At 36.6% G+C, this 20,277-nt stretch overlaps 2 protein-coding genes across 2 annotated transcripts in view; one reads left to right on the forward strand and one right to left on the reverse strand.

Moving 5' to 3' along the window:
- The window catches only part of SLC2A12 (solute carrier family 2 member 12), a 56,591-nt gene extending 53,436 nt beyond the window's left edge, over window positions 1–3,155 (forward strand). Inside the window, exon 5 of the mRNA XM_067702039.1 lies at window positions 1,785–3,155. Within this exon, the coding sequence (XP_067558140.1) occupies window positions 1,785–1,938 (154 nt within the window). The 3' untranslated portion in view covers window positions 1,939–3,155. The remainder of the gene's footprint in view (window positions 1–1,784) is intronic.
- A 2,561-nt stretch (window positions 3,156–5,716) lies between these two features.
- Window positions 5,717–20,277, reverse strand: part of TBPL1 (TATA-box binding protein like 1) — a 29,822-nt gene continuing 15,261 nt past the window's right edge. The window contains exons 2-7 of the mRNA XM_067702041.1: window positions 11,916–12,094; window positions 10,335–10,417; window positions 10,105–10,168; window positions 8,474–8,577; window positions 8,287–8,381; window positions 5,717–6,259 (exon numbers count right to left, since the gene is read on the reverse strand). Coding sequence (XP_067558142.1) covers window positions 6,180–6,259; window positions 8,287–8,381; window positions 8,474–8,577; window positions 10,105–10,168; window positions 10,335–10,417; window positions 11,916–12,050 — 561 coding nt within the window. The 5' untranslated portion in view covers window positions 12,051–12,094 and the 3' untranslated portion in view covers window positions 5,717–6,179. The remainder of the gene's footprint in view (window positions 6,260–8,286; window positions 8,382–8,473; window positions 8,578–10,104; window positions 10,169–10,334; window positions 10,418–11,915; window positions 12,095–20,277) is intronic.

Consider the following 20,277-nt stretch of genomic DNA (forward strand, 5'->3'; position numbering starts at 1 on the left):
AGAGGCTTAGGGTTCATCCACGCTACTCCTTTAACCCCACAGCTAATATCAGTAAGTCTTGTTAGCTGTTAACAAAACATATGAATATACACTTTCCACCAGTACTGTTCTAAGTCCAAGCCACCATCTTTTATTTGGACTTACTCACCTCCGAACTAGTCTTCCTCTTTCAACTCCTGCGCTCCGCACGCTACCTTCCATGCAGCAGTTAGATGGATCTTTTATCTATTTTTTGTAATAAACATTTATTATTTCACACAGTGTCTGCGGGTCTGGAGTTTAGGAGTGGTTTAGCAGGACAGCTCTGGTCCTGGAAGTTGCAATCTAGCTGTTGGTCAAGGCTGCAATCATCTGAGGACTTTACTGAGGCTCAGGGATTAAATTTTTTAAAAAAATATTTATTTGGTTGTGCCGGGTCTTGGTTGGGGCAGGCAGGCTCCTTAGTTGTGGCATGAGAACTCTTAGTTGCAGCATGCATGTGGGATCTAGTTCCCTGATAGGGATCGAACCCGGGCCCCCTGCATGGGGAGCACGGAGTCTTATCCAGGTGCCACCAGTGAAGTCCCTAGATGGGTCTTAAAAACGTCATTCCTCAGCTCAAAACCCCATGGCTCCTACTACATTTTGAATAAAATTCAAGCTTCTTAACTATGGCTGCTACCCTCCCCTCCGACCTCACGTCTGTCATTCAGGTACTCGCCATGCTCTAGCCATATTGGACTTTCCGCAACACAGCACTTAGCTGCAATCCTTCACATGGCTCCCTCCCTAACTTCACTCCAGTTTCTGATCAGATGTCACCTGATCTTTAGAGATGCCAGCAGTATGATACAGTCCCCCAGACCCCAACTAAGTCATTCTTTTTCCCTTTCTTGGTTTACTTTTCTCCTTAGCACTCTTACTGCTTGAAATTATATGCTTACGTGCTTGGCTCCTGTTAAGGTGTAAGCTCCTTGAAAGCCAGACTCTTTATCTCCTCCATCCACAGCACCTGGCATGTTGTAGCCACTCGATGAACTGGTTAAATTATAGGACAGGATATTTGAAAGGGGAGAGACAGGTTCAAAGGTGTTTATTTAATTATTATTATTATTATTTTTTGCGGTTTGCGGGCCTCTCACTGTTGTGGCCTCTCCCGTTGCGGAGCACAGGCTCCGGACGCGCAGGCTCAGCGGCCATGGCTCACGGGCGCAGCCGCTCCGCGGCATGCGGGATCTTCCCGGACCGGGTCACGAACCCGCGTCCCCTGCATCGGCAGGCGGACTCTCAACCACTGCGCCACCAGGGAAGCCCTCAAAGGTGTTTATTTAAATAAACATAAAATACTAGAGCATGTTTTTATGCTGATGGGAATAATGTTGCAGAAATGAATTGGTTAATGCAGGGGCGAGGGGATAATGCAGAAAGCAGAATATGTAGATATAAATATAGATAGGCATATTGGTAAGCAGAGTTTGAGAAAAGGGAAGAAATGAAAGAGGATCTGGGATGTAATCTTCAGTAGTTCTATGTAAGACTATCCTTGGAATCCTTCCCTGCAGACAGGAATGCCATGATTATGTTCTGAGAAGAAGGCACCCCACCTTACCCTTTGCATGAGATTGATCAAAGGTCTGTGGTGCACTGAATTTCATGGCACGTGGAAACGCTGCAATAAACCTTGGTCTATTTTTGCAGAGCTAAAACATTAAAGCCCCAGGGTGATTTAAAAAATTATAGCCTGCACATTTTTAAATACTGTAAATTAAGAATGACATTTTCATTAGTGCCTCTTTCTCTTTCAGGAACTATGTGAAAAACAATATTTGTTTTATGAGTCATCACCAAGAGGAATTAGTGCCAAAACAGCTTCAAAAAAGAAAACCCCAAGATCAGTTCTTGGAGTCTAAAAAGCTACGGGGTAGGGGACAGCCAAGGCAGCTTTCTCCAGAGACCTAATGGCCTCAAAACCTTACAACTGTTGACACAGTATGAGAACATTTAGGGTGTCTTCCTACCAATACATATTGGCCACTCCCATGTTTTCTCTTCAGTATCACAGAGCTAGTTTAAAAGGGACACCCTGAAATTATAGAGACAATCTTTAATCTCTACCCGCCCAAAAGGAACCATGAAAGGTAGGTGAGGAACAAGGTCCCAAGTGATCCCTTTCTTACTCTGAGCAGAATACCAGGTTAAAAAATAATACCGGTTGGTTATCTTCCACCTTCTTCACAGAGCAGCCTTTGAAAGACTATGAACTAGTGACGAGAATAACTTTTACCTTAAGGTTTGTATGCATAGAGGCCAGTTGCGGCTTTATCATTAAGACACAGAAGCTGTCTGAACATAAGCTTATGGTTTTTTGCCTACCTACCAAGACACTACCTGCACTGGGTCTTGTGTAAAAAAGAACCAGGACACAATGTGGACAACTGCAAACATGTTCTAGGTTAGGATAGGGTCCTGGTTAGGATTTTAGCGATCAATTTCTAATTACAGTTCAACAAGGATAAAGATTATACATCCTATTTTATGAATAATGAACTACAATGTAATTCAAAATATCCTTTTATGAATTTGGTATTAGTATTATAAAATATTAAGAGAAACAACTCTGCAATAGTTGAGAAAAATAAGCATTTTCCATCCATTTTAAAAAAATACGGCTAGAAAGGACAATTTCAAAATCCTGGGACCATATTTATTTAGAAGTAGCTGTTAGTAAAACACGAGAAAAGAAGTCAAGCCAGTAGGTTATTTATCCAAATCTGTCAGTAGTTAGGTCTGAGTTACTAGGTCAAGCTTACACAGTTCTCTCTTTGTAAGGCTTTCCTGATACCTTAACAGCGATCCATAGTTTCCTGTGATTCTTCGCACTCCTCAGGACTATCACTACCTCAGGTTATGGCCTACAGGCTATAGCTGATGCTGACTTTCAGATGCCTGCAAACATAATAAATGACATCCAAACATCGGGACAATTCCCTCAATATGGTCTTCTCTAGGATGAAACAGAGATCACCGACTGTACCAGAAACTTGGGTTTTCACCCACGCAACAACGGATTGCTCTCTTCTGTATTTCACCAGTTGAATTTTAAGACGTGGGGAGGCATTTTACCAATAGAATTTGGATACGATGATAGAAAATCTACAATAAAGAATCTCAAACCACTTATGCAGTAACCCATTAAATGACTAATATTATAAACCATGGGAGACACACACAGAAAGTACTGAACAACCTAACTTGAAAAAGAACACAAAAATATGATTAACCTGAAGAAAGGAGAATCCTAAGAGTCAAAAGCCCTTTTTATTCAGCTTGAAAATTTTCTATTGGCCCATAACAAACTGTCCCAGTTTGATATAAGGAAATATGATCTACTGCATTCCCTTATAATGAAGTGATCTGACTACAACCTATGTAAGCAATAGTAAAACTGTATTATCAGGAACTCAGGAGAATGACTAAAAGTCCTGGTGCTGAAACATACTATCTAAATTAAAATTGGCAAGGGAAGTTATCAGTAAGGGAGATTTGCAGTCTTCATTCTGCATGGTACATTTCATATGCAAGTTAGAACATGCATGGTTCACTTGTTTTGGAAGAAGGGAAAGTGTGTTCTGTAGAGGATCAATTTAAGAAATTTATTATGAACCTTCAGTGCAATTATACGCTGAGATTAAAAAAGGTCAAGACAGGTAATCAATATGAATTTCTTTTTCTTTGCCAAGCATCACAGATTGTAAGATGTTTAACAAAATTGTTACACATTTCACTGTGCAGTTCAAACACTGTATACACTTTAGCTATCTATTGGCTTAGCCATACATTGTAAATGGGCAGGAAACTGTTATAAACCTAGTAGGTTTATCACTAAGTGATTTCAACTTCAGTATCTTAAACACTGTCTTATATTTTTCTTTTATTATCCAGAATCTATAATGAAACAGTTCTGTTTTCAAACTAATTTTTACCCAATACGCACCCAATTAGAGCTTTTTGACTTTCAAAAATAAAAAAGGGGGAATACTTATAATTTATATGTATATATTCACAGTTTTTATTTATTAAAAAAATGTACAGCACTTGTGAAAAGCCAGAAGACATCAGACACACTCATTTCTTACCAGCTTTGTTAAGTATAGTGGGTCACCCATGACACTTTGCCAGGCGATACTCAAGCAAGCAGCCCTGAAACCAGACCCGGTCAGATTGTCTTTCTCCCTCTTTTCTGAGAAAGCATTTTGATGAGCTACTGATCTACATAGTTTTCAAGTCACTCGAATACTGAAAAATATTACAACAAACATCTGGATCTGCACCTTGGCTATATAATCGTGTTTCCCCCCCTTTTCGCTATTTCTTTTTTGTGAACACTGCCAAACAGGAGGTCACTTAATTACTGTTAATTAAATCTAAGTGGAAAACCTCAAATTTTTGAAACAGTCTGCTCAGAACCTATAACTTTCATTGAATTTTCTTCTGTATATTTTTTGAGGTTGCCTATCCCACTGGATCTCAAAATGAAGCAAATAAACACAAATGTAAAAAATGAGAAGTCTTAAAATCACAATTAAGTCTTTCCCAAGAAAGAAAATATAAAAGTTAGCCATTGGCCCCAACTTATGAGGGAGTGAGAGGCAGGGTAGGGGAAGGCATTGAGAAGAAAGAAGATAAAAATAAACATAAAAAATAATACATATTGTTCAGTGCAGCTTTCAAGATTTTAGAATATGGTAGGGAAAATGGAGGTTAAGATGTTCCAATTTTTCACAAAGGTTTCAAAACATTTTGGAAATTCAAGGTTTTAGTGGAAAACTGTGTTGTACTATTACCTCTATTAATTTTAACTGAGAAGCTAATATGACGCTCCACTCAGCTTTATTTCTAGGTAAAATCATTGTTAGTAATTACATTGTTAGTAATACTAAACTCCTAAACACAAATGGCCAAGCACCACTGCAGCCTGATCCTATATTACCATTCCTGGGCCCATGGGTGAGCCAGAGAGCCACTGTTTCACAAATGCATATTTATTATAACTTTAAGAGGAGCAATCCCATATACTGAGTAGTCGCTCTTTAGCTTCACTAAATAAGACACAGCAAGGGGAAAGACTTATCTTGCAAAATGGCTTTCAAGTTCAAATTGAACTGTAGTATAATTAACTACACTGTGGCACAGAATCAGCTTTTGGGCACTTCTTGCTAAAACAGCACAATGTTTCAACTTCTGACAAGACTCTTAGTAAAGCCTTGAGTACCAACCTAAGATTTTTACTTTCCTCTAACCAGAGTTGAGTCTTTCCAGAATAACAAAGGTACATATGAGGTACAACCCATCACAGCTTCTTTCTTATATTCATCTTGTAGGTAAGAGTTTCTCTTTTTAAAACTACAACTTTATGACTTTTAAAAGATAGTTAACATTTTCTATCATGTTAAATTAGCAACATAAAACATTACGCTGAATTTATAAAGTTCTACTCCAGTTCCCTAGAATTTATATACATGTTTTTATTTCTAATCTGCAAGAAAAAAATTCCTATTTGATATTTGGTAACAGAGCATTAAAAGATACTATACACATGTGGCATATATATATTTACAAAATACACTTCAAAAAGAAGCCAACACACTTTAGCAAAAGTCTAAGCTTGCATAGATTAAAAAAAAAGAATTATGAATACAATTTTTGTTAAAATAGAAAATGGGGAATAGAATGGATATGAAGAGTGATCTTTTCCAAACTTTTATTTGTGCACATTCAATTGAAAAAGATAACTTTTACAGGTTCTTTGGTGCCCATATTCAGCATACAAAAATGTAAAAGACTATTCACAAATAAAACACATCAGCTCAAACTGGAAAAAAATAATGACAACAACAAAACACTTTAAGGTAGTGCACACTGTGACAGCTCTGCTCGTGGGGACATGAAATTACTGCGAAAATAAATAGAATGTCCTTTTGTAAAAGCAGCAATGTCATGTCTTGTAAACTTCCTTTTTATATTACAGCAAGGTTTGAAATAAAATCCAAAGGGACTGGAGCTTACACTGTAGCCGTGAATGAATAAAAGAGTCTATTTCCTCAATTACTGTTGGTCCAGTTTTCCTTTTGTTCTGAGTCCAATGTGCAGCAGGTTTTAAAAGGTGCTCAGTTTGGGATTCTAACCAATTACATGATGACTTACAAAATTTCTTTCCTGCTTTCAAACACAAATGGGTATACCTGTTCCACAGCAGTAGCGACGGCCTTTACATTGGGCCCTGTAACAACACAGTGGAGGAAGGGGTGAGAAGAGGCAAAAGAGCACTAGGAAAAGCTGATTTCCCAGAATTACAAATAACCAAGTACTTTAGAATTTGTCAGGTTGTTTTTAAAAAAATCTACACTTACATAATTATACACACAGTCACAGCAAGAACCAAGAGAATAAGATTTTTTTATGGACTATTAAAGGGAATCAAACACAAAATGATGATATTCATCTTGTTTTAGGGCACCATTGTGAAAAGGGAGTATATAAAAAAACCACACAGACAATCACAAGGTACTATAATACGCTTATTAAAGGAAGGAGTAACAAGCGGGACTACACAGCTATTATGCTTTTGGTCACCGTAGCCTGGCTTTTGGTTAGGCTACGACTGAAGCTCACAGGAGTATCGAGGAACCGGGCAGAGCTAAACAAAGCTGCTACCAGAGCGTTGGGAAACGAGAGGGCCGTTATAAACTGCACGGTCTAAACATCCCCACAAATTTACTGCTATTTGGTACTCACATGTTTACTACTAATCTGGCCATTCACCCTTACAGCTTACTCTGCCCGTTAAAAAAAAAGCACCAGGGATGAGGTTATGTTATGTGTTAATTAATCTATATAGTGCTAGGACTTTAAAAATGTGTAGCCTTTCATCTAAATAGCTAAAAAAATATATAAAAAGGATAATGAAAAAATATTTTGATAAAACTTATTCTGAATAAATACGTTTTTTCTACTAACGTAAACTCACCTTTTGAAAGATCCTAAAAAACGTCCATATGCATCCACTGTGGACCCTTTGAAGGTACTGACCACGTCCTACCCTGGGCCGATCCTTCCTGACTCACCTCAGTCCCTCCACAGAGTAGAGCTTTGCCCATGGGAACCACTCAGTATATGTCTACTGAATTAACAGTTCATAGGGTATTCCAGAGGTTAATATGTAACGCATACTAATTAACCAGGTCAATGGTCTTCAGTTTGCTACTGTGTTGTTTAAATCTATTAACTTAATATATATTTTACATATGCATTATTTTCTTCCATACTTAGCAGGGACTTGTCAATAGATCTAGAGGCCTCTGTAAGGTCTGGGCTCCAAAGTGTAGAAACAGAGAGTCCAAAGAAGGAAAGAAACGGACTTGCTCCCCCATTTTTAAGATTCAGGCATGACTCTGGCAAGAGCCTGTAAGTCTCCAAGGAAGATGTGAAAATCCATGGCTGAATCAGAACTAAAGCTTTTTTGTTGAAGGCTTACAGGTGTCAATAATTTTTATTTTCCTCTAAGGATTGAAGGAATAAAAAGAAAATTCAAGGACACTACAGAAATTTTCCTTAACTCAGTTTTGCCAAAGGTTGGGTCTGACTCTCAAGTAATGTCTCTGAACAATTTATAACCATAGTACCATTTAAAAAGTCATCCTGCATGCTAATACTACCGTTGGACACCTATGCCTACCTAGCATTCTGAAACTACCCCTTCCAAGTAATTAAAACAATTCAAAAGATATAACAAAATACACATAAAACATACCAAATAGGTACCAATTATATATGAATATTTTGCTCATGTAAAACCTCTATGAAGTTCATAGAATGGGTTTCTCTTGAGTATTTTAAATGCAAGATGTCATAAACTTAAAAATCATATATAAAAATACATACTAGAATATTTTAAATTCCCAACTGAAAACTATCCAAATGCCCATGGAACAATATATTCACGTACTGGGTACTAAATAGCAGTAAGAATGGCTGATCTACAGCTACATGCAGCAATACAGATGAATCTCACTAGGGTTATGATGAAGACAAAGAAGACCGACACGAAATAGTATACATAAGATTTCAAAATAGTATGTAAAAGCAGGTTAAACTAATCTACTGTGTTAAAAGTGAGGAGACTGGTTCCCCTAGAAGGGCAGAAGTGGCTAAAAGGGACAAAGCAGACTTTATCTCTGTTTTGGTACGGACACCTCTTATCTCATTCAATCCATAATTGACAAGCTTGGTTTCAATATCATAAAATACCTGTTACTGTGATACTTCCTGTTGAAAAAATCTGTAATGTAGCTCTTAGAGATTTTATCCGATAACACACAGCAGGATGAAGTTCAGGTTCGTAACTATGCAAAAAAAGCCAAAATTAATATAAATACTTATAGCCGGACAAGTAACTTCAAATTTGCTAAGTTATCTTGATTCTTCAAAGACCTACCTGGCATGAGGTCTATTGTTCTTTGTGAATTCTGGCAAACGTATTTCAAATGGCATGTTACATACTGCCAAAACGTTAACAACCTTAAAATCTGTAAATATTACCTTTAGGAGAGAAGTAAAATGAATGAATTATTTTGAAACAAACAAAAAAATCTGCTCATCATGGCAATCTTAATCATTGAATTGTAATCCTTAAATATAAGAACAAGCAAGATAAACAAAAACATTTAAAGCATGGATTTAGTGTTTTAAGTTATCGGGGGCTCCTTAATGCTATAATTAAAGGGGGGAAAAAGGGTCAAAAACTTCATTAAAAAAATAAACAATGCCTGAGATAACTGCATGATCAAAGCGCTACATCTGGGGTCTTCTGAATCTTATTTCAGTTTAATTTTTCAATACTTTAAACCCATTTAATATTTAATCTACTGGGATAAGAGGGAGAACAGTGAGGAAAAAATTAAAGCAGAGTCCTCCTTGAAGTGTCAGAATGCAAAGCCATCACTTAAAACTCAGAAAGTACTGGACACTGAGCTCCAAACGCCTGACTTTTTCTTATATGCAGTCAGGTAAAATGGCATTTCTGCGAGTTTAGTTAGATGTTTGTTTCTTTTGGGGGACAAAATGAGGAATAGTGTGATAGAATTGTGTTTTTAACTCACTGGGATTTCTCTCAACATTTCTAATATTATGCTAAGAAAAGAGGCTCCAAGGCTGAAAATAATGTCCTCTCAATATTAATAACTTCAGCCACTCCTACCAAGATTTTAATGGTTTTACCCTGTCATCTTTTCAACTGCCCCTAGTAAAACCACAAATCTGGATGAACTACCCTCCAACTCAGTACCGGCACAAGGCAGTGGGAGAAAGTCACAAAACGTGCACAGCGGCCCCGCTGTCAATCATGGCTCTCTACCCTGCACTCCCATCCAGCACCAACACACCCATGTCCCCCCCGCACCTCAGTGCCTTCCTAGCACCTTCCACCTCAGAGGAGACTGAAGTCATCAGAGAGAAACTCAACCTCTCATCACCTCCCACCCAAATCCCAAACTGCCTAGGCCCACCTGTTCAGGAACCACAGCTCATCTTTTTCTTTCATTTACTCATCGTTTCCAGGTGACCTAGCAAGTCCAGGATATGTATTAATTTTATTCAAATGCATGACTCTACAAAATCACATTTGATAAGGCTGGCCTGCTAGTAACAGTCACTTTACAAGTGTGAGAGCCTGCTAACCAGTGTATACGTGTCAACAGGGTCCTGCAGCTCTCGCTCATCATCCTGATACAGCATTCTTGTGATGATCAAAAACAGAATTTTTTTTTTTGGTGAGAAGTGAAAAATGTAAAGAGTTGAAAAGGCAGTTAATCTGTAAGGAAACACGTCTCTCTCTCTCTCTATGGCGAAAGGATTTGGGAGAAAGCCAGGATTCCTGACAAATACCCACACGGGCAAGGTCTGCCACTAAATCTTTGTGTTGAAGGACGGTATTATACAATGTAGAAAAAGGTCAATCACAAGAGGACTTTCCGTGGAGATTTCTTTAGTCCGTTAAAAAAAAAATGCTAACTTTACAAAAGTAAATCCTTGAGTATCTGCAGCTCGGAGAGCTTTTGAAAACGTTACCTGAAATCCTAGTTTCTGGAGACTCCGGGCTAAACGTCTGGCACCAAATTTAGCTTCTTCTTCACTGTGGTTTGAAAGAAAGAAAAAGACGATCAGTTACACAGGAAATAAATTTTATACTGAGGAACACAACAAACTGTACACATGATTTTGTTTTTAAGTCTAGAAAAATGTCCTTCCCATGAGGGGAAAATTAAAAAATGAAAATTGAAAACCCAAGTAACATTTACCTTGTTGCTCCAGTGCAAATAATTTTTCCTGAGGACCAAATCGTAGCTGTAATTCTAGGCTTTCTAAGCTTCATTAATACTTTCTGCAAAAAAAGACAACCAGAACTCCAACAACCTGATTACACAGTAAGTGTTGATTTTCACACACGGTTCTACTCTATGTGGCCGTTTCATGTTTAAATACTATGCCAAGCTTACCCAAGACTGAAATAACTGTTCTCCAAATCACCCATTCTGAAACCAAGAACCATGCTGAACACAAAGAACGTATTAATCCAAAAGGACATTTAATCAATTAAAAATTCAAGGCCTCTATAAACCTCTCACTGTATACTTGAAATCAATGTACCCCCAGGATGTACACACTCCAACTCTCGTTCCACTCTGTTCACATAACTGGAATTTGCAATTTGCACACATCTTCAAACATCCTCCTTGTCCACGCCTCAGGAGCTTTGCCTAGCTTACTTTCATCTGGAATATTCTTCCTTCAATGTTCTCCCTTCACTCAGGTCTCGTACCAGATGTCATCTCCACAGAGAGGCCTTCCCTGATCATTCCACCAAAGTACCCATCCCTTCACCCCTCCCTGATTTCTAACCCTGCTTTTCTCTGCTTCTTGGTGCCCGCCACTACTTTATACTGTATCTTACAGCTGAGATGCCCATTACATATTCAAGGTTGATGTGCAAATCCTGAATGCAGGAGGAATGCTGGAGCTGGAGATGTAATTTTAGATTCCTTAGAAACGAAAGGCACTTAAAGCTATGGGTTTAGAAGAAATTACCTACAGTGTGAGTATAAATAGGTCAAGGACTAAGGTCCAAGATAAAATGTGAATTTAAATTTTCACTGCAGCTTTTCATTTATGGCAGTATTTATTATATGGCCATTATGTATAAAAGAGATAAATGTTTACTGAATACGTAACAAATATATGAATGAGACATTTCTTCTTAAAACTCTTGTTACACTTTTAGTTCCTTCTTTTCTCTGTCATATGCCATATTATCAAACTAGAAAGCTATTAAATCTGGGGAGACAAAATTTACCACAGATGCAAAATAAAATCTGAGCTAAAATACATTATAAAATTTCATACGTTAAGTGGCTGTGGCTGAGAAACACTGAGGTTATTCTACGTTTAACTGTCTTGCACTACCAGCTCGTCCATCAACTCAGTTTTCAGTTAACCTTCCTAGAAAAAATGACTTCTCTACCATATGGCATGCTGAAGTTCCAACGCAGCATAAGCCTTTTCCTCTCTTTTTAGCAGATATATTTGCTCCTTTTTTAAAGTGAAGATGGCATTATTGATGAACCTGAAAACCTTTCATTGTGATTCACTGAAATCTTTAATTGAGTTTAATTCATCTTTACTTAGTTTCTAGCATGAAGAACTAATGAAAATTTATCAAGGTATACTGGCACCTGATTTTTAGAGCTTAAACAGAGCCTTCATACACATTCTTAATTTTTATAATAAATGTATAAGGTATTGTCATCATTGTTTACTTAGTATCTTCACAGCACTATAAAATTAGGGTAATGTAGCACACACGACAAAATTCAGATACTCACTCCAACGTCACGCTTATAAATTACATTTGCTCCCTCCAAAGCAATCTTTCTTAAGTTCAAATGGCATCTTGTTCTAAAAACACAGACTACATTTGTAATTAGAATGTCCAGTGCAACATCGCTGTCTGCATCCATTGGGGTAGTTTAAAAACTTAGCTTCCCACCACGAAGATCACATCCTGAGAAATAAAACAAAATAAGATAATTAAACTCAAATGTTTTGTTAATATATTGTTCACAAGTAATCTTGAAAACTAAAATGCAAGCAGTCGATCTCATTACTTGTTGTTCAAATGGTACTCAAATCAAATCATATCCTTTCTTCTCCCACGAAAAATGTCACTTTTTAAAAGATAACATGTCATATAAAATCCTTCCAAATCTGGACCTAACTTTCATTCCTTAAAATTAATCAGTAACTTTTACACGCCAGGAGCTTGCCAGACGTAACTGCAGCAACTCGCCTTTACAACCACCATGCTCCAGGCATATTGCAGTTATGGCCATTCTCCGTTTACACCATGTTCAAGGGCTGGACTTTGTGGTCCCAATGTCCAACCATTAATGGTACTATAACCCACCTCATACAACCTGCAAGGGCTATAAAAAGAATGACCTACTTTTCCGCTATTTTGGGTAGAGCCATTGACTTAAGTTTAAAGAGGCAGCAATATTAATTATAACATTTATTAACAGACTTTTCTCACTTACTAGTCATTCATTCATTATTCACTTACTGAACACCTCCATCCACTGAGGATGCTGGAGGAAAAAAGGAATAAGGCAAGGTCTTTTGTCCTGAAGGAGCTCACAAACCTGTGTGTGTACGGGGGAGCTCTAACAGTTACTTAGCACAACAGCATTTTTATCAAGATCCCAATCTTCCAAAATATGTATCTTTTCAATTTGAATTTCTATAAACAAACAAGAAGAAGCCCTTGTTTTTACTAAGCACATGATCCATGTCCAGATAAAATATTCTCTGAGTTTCCACATCTTAAAAAATAAGTAATGATAATTCAGCTTACCTACCCCACAAAGAGAAAATCAGAAAATAGTAACAATACTATTATAATTATCTTTACAATTCCTTGAAGCCTCAATATGAAAATGAGCTAGGATTCTTTATACGGATTCAAGTTATTATATGACTAAGGATTCAAGTTATTATATGACTAAAAACTGAAGAAGCCAAGAGTCCAAATAAAAAAAATTCAGTTTTGTTTTCCTGCCTTTTAGTTTCTGATAGGACACAATGAGAAGTCAGACCGAAACTTTTAGCATCTCTATAGGATCATATAGCATTGAACTCTGTACTACTTGAAACTCAACGTCATTCTATTTTCTCAATCTTATATTCCCTTCAATCTGCTTATCTTTTTGTTTTTCTGTTCTTTGTGTATGTTTGAGCAACCTCATATGATTCTTATGCATAAGAGGCGGGGCAGGGGTGGCAGTGGAGTCTGAGGGATAGATATATAGGTGGACAGATTAATAAGCAGAGGACAGAAACAGTTATCAGTGGTGATCTTAAGTGCAGACTCCATGTTTGACGCACCACCGACTAAGTTCTCAGGACTTAGGCCAGTTATGCATTCTGTCTGTGTCTTGGTTTTCTCACCTGTGACATGGAATAGACAGTGCCTACCAGACAGTGTTATGGGAATTACATAAAATGTATGAAAAGTACTTAGCACATATACTTGGAAAATAATAACACAAAAATAACAGTGATTAGGGATAAAAATAAGCTCAAAGCCACAGGCAGAGCAGAGATTTCTTAGCATTACTTCCCACGATTACATCACAACCCAGATATCGAGCCACCTGCTATTTTCCTATTAAAAGTAGGAAATAACTGTGAGGTAGAGGCTCCTGGCTGCTCACCCCAACATCTATTAGGGTCACTCTGTACTGGTCAAAGAAATGTAAAATAAATGGTTTTGTGTCTTTTGAGAAGTCTGCTTAGAGGGACCAAATTAACCAGCGAAGACCCTTTTGCCTTTCTGCTCTTCTTCATTCTTGCTGCATGGAGTCTGGACGTGAGAGCTGGAACTCAAGAAGCCATTTGGGATCATGAGATTATGAGATGAGTATGGAAGAATAGTAAGACAGAAGCAGCCCGAGTCCCTGATACTGTGAACCTCCTTACTAGCCCTGTACTTTCTAATTCTAGACTTTACAAATGTGAGAGAAAAATCAATTTCTACCTTAAGGCCCCATGGTGGACTTTAGTTATATGCAGCCTGACTGACACACATCCCATGATAAGAGGTCACAAAAAGCACTACTTAACAGAGAAATTACATATGAAGAAACGATGTCAAATTTACTGTTTCACATAGACTTTTTACAACAAACAGGCTAAAACAAATTGACTCAGATCTACTACTCCTGAGTATTAAACTGCTGAACTGTCTGGGAGAGAATACAAGGATAACATATAAGGTAAAAAATAAGTCAAGAAAGAAGGGGTAAAGTAAATCTTTGAGAATGCAAAGAAGCCTTAATTAATTTGCAATTAATTCAAAATTCATGATTGTTTCTATACATAAGCAACTTAAATTCTAAAAATGAAGTCATGGGCATAGATCATCATGTTAGGAATATTCATATTTATATGAGTAAGCTGTCAAACAGTCTCAGAAGATATATCATTGCTTTAATAGGTTTTAAATCAAGAATAAAATATGAAGAAGTCAGTACTTAACAAAAAAAAAAAAAAGGCAAGGCATACTACATGAAAGATTCCACCTTTTTCAAGCAGTACCAAAAAAAAAAAAAGCCCATTTGCAGTTTATCTATCTTGTAAAACAAGAGTAGTACTAAATATTAACAAAGATTAACTTCTTAAAGCTAAAGCATTTCATATCACTTTTAAATAGGATAATTCAAATGGCAATCCAGTGAAAGAGACAAATCTCAACTTCTACAGAGCATCATACCCCTTTCAATTCTGAGTGAAGCTAAATCATTTATCAATGGGTAAGAAATTCTACCTGAGGAAACTTTATTGTCAGCATTAAAGAGGAATGAATTGATTACCTCTTAAAGTAGTTCAAAAGGCTTAGATTATTCCTAAAAATACACACACATAACTTTTTAAACACAGTTTAAACACACACACACACACACAACTATAAAAAACATGGGGACAATTAATTCCCACTAGGGAAGAAATATTCCAAATTGCTTGTAACTATTATGGTACCTACAGTTAAACATCTGGACCATTTATTTCACCTACTAAATTCTGAAAGTCAAAGACTACATCTTAAATGTTTGTACACACCCATGGCTCAGCAGCATATCTGGCACATAGTAAATGTTCTCTTACTATTTGGTGAATGAATGCTAGAAAATCCAACATTTCAATCTTCAATCTATATTAAATTTCTCATCCACCTAGAATTCCAAACTATTTCTGTTAATACTAGGCATGGAAAAACTTTTTAAAAACTAAAAGCAAGTCTGAAACTTTACTTCCAAAGGCACTCATTTTCATATAAATGAAGAAGAGCTAGGAGTCTTTTTCTTTCCCTTAATATAATATCCATGAAAATGCATATGTAGTACACTTTACTATATTGCTTGATGGTTTACACATAAAACTTTTTAAACTTGTTTGTACAGTTCCAAGGGAAATGTGTTTAAGCAACTCCACAAAAAAGAATAGTATTTTAGAGTGGCATTTAAACTTACAAAGCTGTTAAGCCTGCTGACACTATAACATGAAATACTTAAGATACATAAATGGCAAAAACGAACATCTATGTACCTACCACCCAGCTTAAAAAATAAAATTTACAATACAATTGATGTCTCCTCATGCACTTCTCCCAAATTACATGCTCGTTCCTTCCCTCTGGAGAAAATCTCTACTCTCGCTGAATTGTTTTATCATTCTCATATATTCCTCTTAAAGTTATGACATATGTATTACATCCTTGAACCCAGTAAGTCATGTTTTCAAAAAAAATACATTGATGGATTTGGTTTGCTAATATTTCAGTTAGGATTGATATGTCTATGTTTGTAAGTAGAATTTGCCTATAATATTCCTTTCTTGGACTGTCTTTATCTGGTTTGAGTATCAAGGTGACACTAGACTTATATACAAGTTAGGTTGGTTTCTTCTTTTTTTTTTTTCAGTTTTTATTTTTTAAAACATCTTTATTCGAGTATAATTGCTTTACAATGTTGTGTTAGTTTCTGCTGTTTAACAAAGTGAATCAGCTATATGCATACATACATCCCCATATCCCCTCCCTCTTGCGTCTCCCTCCCACCCTCCCTCCTATCCCACCCCTCTAGGTGGTCACAAAGCACTGAGCTGCTCTCCCTGTGCTATGTGGCTGCTTCCCACTAGCTATCGATTTTACATTTGGTAGTGTATGTATGTCAGTGCTACTCTCTCACTTTGTCCCAGCTTACCCTTCCCCCTCCCCATGTCCTCAAGTCCATTCTCTACATCTGCGTCTTTATTCCTGTCCTGACCCTAGGTTCATAAGAACCGTTTTTTTTTTTAGATTCCATATATATGTGTTTACATACTATTTGTTTTTCTCTTGCTGACTTACCATAATTCAAAAAGAGTCATGTACCACAATGTTCACTGCAGCACTATTTACAATAGCCAGGACATGGAAGCAACCTAAGTGTCCACTGACAGATGAATAGACAAAGAAGATGTGGCACATATATACAATGGAATATTATTCAGCCATAAAAAGAAACGAAATTGAGTTACTTGTAGTGAGGTTTCTTCTTTTTTTAAAAAAAAATCCTCTGGAAGACAGTTTTAGAAAACCTTATCTGAAAATTGTGTGGACCTGTTTCTTGTTTCCTTGGGGGATTTTACAAGATTAATTCAATTTAAGAGATTTAAGACATTTGATGTCTTCTATTTCTTCTTTAATCAGTTTTCCTAAATTAAATTTTCTTGGGACATTTTGCATTTCTTCTAAAATTTAAAATTTTATGGCATACAATTTTTCATGGTTTTCTTACAAATTTTAAAAACTCAACTTTAGTATACTTACCTCTTTTTCATCATAGTATCATTTATCCCTGCTTTTTTTCCTATCATCAATCTTGCTGAAAAGTTTTTCTATTTTTTGTTTCTTCAAAGGACAAACTATTGGCAGTTAGTTGATCTTTATTAAATTTTTTGCCTTATGCTCATTATTTCCTTCCTTCTACAGATCTATTTTTTTCCTAATTTCTTATATTAGAAAGTAAGTTGGATGCTTAATACTTCAGTTTTGAACTTTTTCTCTCTTCTCGTATGAACATTTAAGGCGATTATAACCAAGTGCTTTCGGTACATCTGAAGTTGGATATATTATGTTTCCATTATCCCTTGATTCTAACAATATTTACATTTCCATTATTATTTTTCTTAGACTAATTAGCTATTTATTTAGAAAGTCTTTGCCTTTAGACATATACAGTTTTTAAATTTACTGGTAATGAGGAAGTGCTAACTTAAAAGAATGAGATACCACTATTTATACTGGTAAGCATCAAACACTGCTGATGAAGATGTAAGTAAACCAGCATTCTCTTAGAATTTGGAACAATTTCTACAGGAGATAATCTAGCAGTGTGTATTCAAATAATTAAAAATATGTGTATATGATGAATTGCAGTCAACCATTAAGAATGCATCTTGGAAAAAAAAAAAAGAATGCATCTTGAGAAATTATTCAACTGAGCAAAGTATAAATAAGATTATATACACTGCAATTCTGTTAATAACAGAAACCTACGTGCCCATCTAGAAGGGATTGGTTAAATAAAGTATAGCAGTCTCATATAACAGACTACTGAACAGACTTTATAAATTACAACTACATGGATGTAGACGGAGGTTCATAATGTAAAAAATAAATATATGTTTGATAGAGTTCATTTTGGTTTATATATCTCTGTATGTACTAAAAATGCCAAAATGTTAACAATTATTCTATTCAGAGAATTGGCAACAGAGTGACTTTGGTAATTTCCCCACTGCCCAAGGCCTAATATTAAGACATGGTTTAATAATGTGTTTGTCCTGTTTCTCAAGTAAATGCCTAACATGTGTTTGTCAAATATTTCCTTCTAATAAAAAGCAAAGTTGAAAACTGAAGCTGTCCTACTTCAAGAAATAACATTTCTAGCACTGTATTAAAATGCATTATTGAAGTTGAAACAGCTTCTTCCCTGCTCACTGACTTTTATGGACAAGTTAGATCCTCTTTCCAGTGGTATTCCAACTACAACCTTAAAGCATCACCTGGAAAACATCGCCACCTCCTGGTTTTTAAGACAAATTACATCCGAGACTACTACATTTAAAATTTTCCACACCAGGAAAGACATTTTAAACTAAAAGGGCACAATAAACACTGTTATAAAAACAATGCAAAAATAACCCTAAAAATCTAACTAAAAGCCAAAAGAATAAAATAAACATGAGAATACAGAAAAGTAGATTCTAGCTACTTTTAAGTGTACTCAAATTGCATCTGAGGATACTGTGGGTGCGGGTCCTCAAAGGTTTAACCACGGAACTACTGTCCATGATTTGAGAAATGGCAGAAGGAGGGAATGACTGGATATAGTACAATTGCAAACACAGTGTGAACCCAGGTGGTGTCCTAGAGATCATTCTTCTACAAATAAGGTACGCCATTCAAACTAACCTCGTATTCTTTATAAAGCCCCCAAAACAGCAGCTTAGGAAAGAGACATTTTGTGTTCCTGATCCCAACAGATTACTCGATCGTCTCTCAACACATGCCTAGGACTAAGATGGACAAAAGCCTTTTAGAAAGAGGGTCTTCTTTCATACCTGTTTAATACTACAGCATAAACCTTACAAAAGGGCAGGGTGACTTAGTGTTTACATTTAGGTGTGTGATACTGGGTAAGTTACCTGACCTCTTTCTAAGTCTTAATTTTTTCTTCTGAAAATCGGCGATAACATCACTGCATCTCCCCGGGTGCTTTTAAGGATTAAATATGATTATTTATGTCAAGTACACAGCATACAGCATGTGTTCACTAAATGGTAGCTATAACTGTTTAAAGGATTCACAGGTAGTAGAATATCGCAACCAGATAGTATGATTTAGTGAATTGACACAAAACTTGAGAACAGTCACATTAACAGAAAAAAACAGAGATCATAAGAGGTTAGGCAGGGGTCAGCAAACTACAACCAATGGGCCAGGGCCTGATTTGTTAAAAAAAAAAAAAACAAGTCATACTGAAACACAGCCATGCTCATGTGTTTACATAATGACTCTGTGGCAGAGCTGAGTAGTTGTGACAAAAACCAAATGACCTATAAGCCTAAAATAGTTACTATCTGGTCCTTTAAGAAAAAGTGTGCAGATCCCTACACGAGTGCAATGGGGCGACAGCGATAAAATAAAATTTAGTGCTAATAAATGTAAAGCTCACATTTTTACCTAGAGTCTGTCATACAGAGTGAAGTAAGTCAGAAAGAGAAAAACAAATACTGTGTATTAACACATATATGTGGTATCTAGAGAAATGGTACAGATGAACGGATCTGCAGGGCAGGAACAGAAACGCAGGCATAGAGAACAGACGTGTGGGCACTGGGGTGGGGGGAAGGGGAGGGTGGGATGAACTGGAAGATTAGGTTTGACACAAATACATTACCATGTGTAAACAGATAGCTAGTGGGAACCTGCTGTATAGCACAGGGAGCTCAGCTCGGTGCTCTGTGATGACCTAGATGGGTGGGAGGTGGGGGTGGGAGGGAGGTCCGGGGCGGGGGGGGGATATATGTAAACATATACCTGATTCACTTCATTGTACAGCAGAAACTAACACGACGTTGTAAAGCAATTATACTCCAATAAAAAAATAAATAAAGTGAATAAAACATCTGTACATCATGGTCCTTGATTGGTTCCTGGTTTGAACAAAACAGTTATAAGAGGAAATTTGGGTATGATAGATGACATTAGGGAATTACTGTTAATTCTGTTAGGTGAAATAATAGAGTGGTCATGTAGACAATTATGCTTATTTTTCAGACATGCATATTGAAATATTCACGGGGGAAATGCCATGTCTGTAATTTAAGATACAGGAATCTTCCACTGTCTGAACTCGGTAACAAATAGATTTGGATAAAGTTTCAGATGAGTCCCTCATTATCTGGAATCTTACCACAGGAACCAAACAAATTTGGACGATCTATTCTGAGGTACAGAATGAATCTGGATAGTAGGTATAATTTTATTTTAAGACAAAAAAGTACCATACTACTGCCTCATCTCTTACTAATGATTAAATCTAGGTGATAGGATATATGCGTATTCGTTACACTACTCTCCCG

The sequence above is a fragment of the Pseudorca crassidens genome, chromosome 13 (assembly GCF_039906515.1).
Source record: "Pseudorca crassidens isolate mPseCra1 chromosome 13, mPseCra1.hap1, whole genome shotgun sequence".
Taxonomy (NCBI): domain Eukaryota; kingdom Metazoa; phylum Chordata; class Mammalia; order Artiodactyla; family Delphinidae; genus Pseudorca; species Pseudorca crassidens.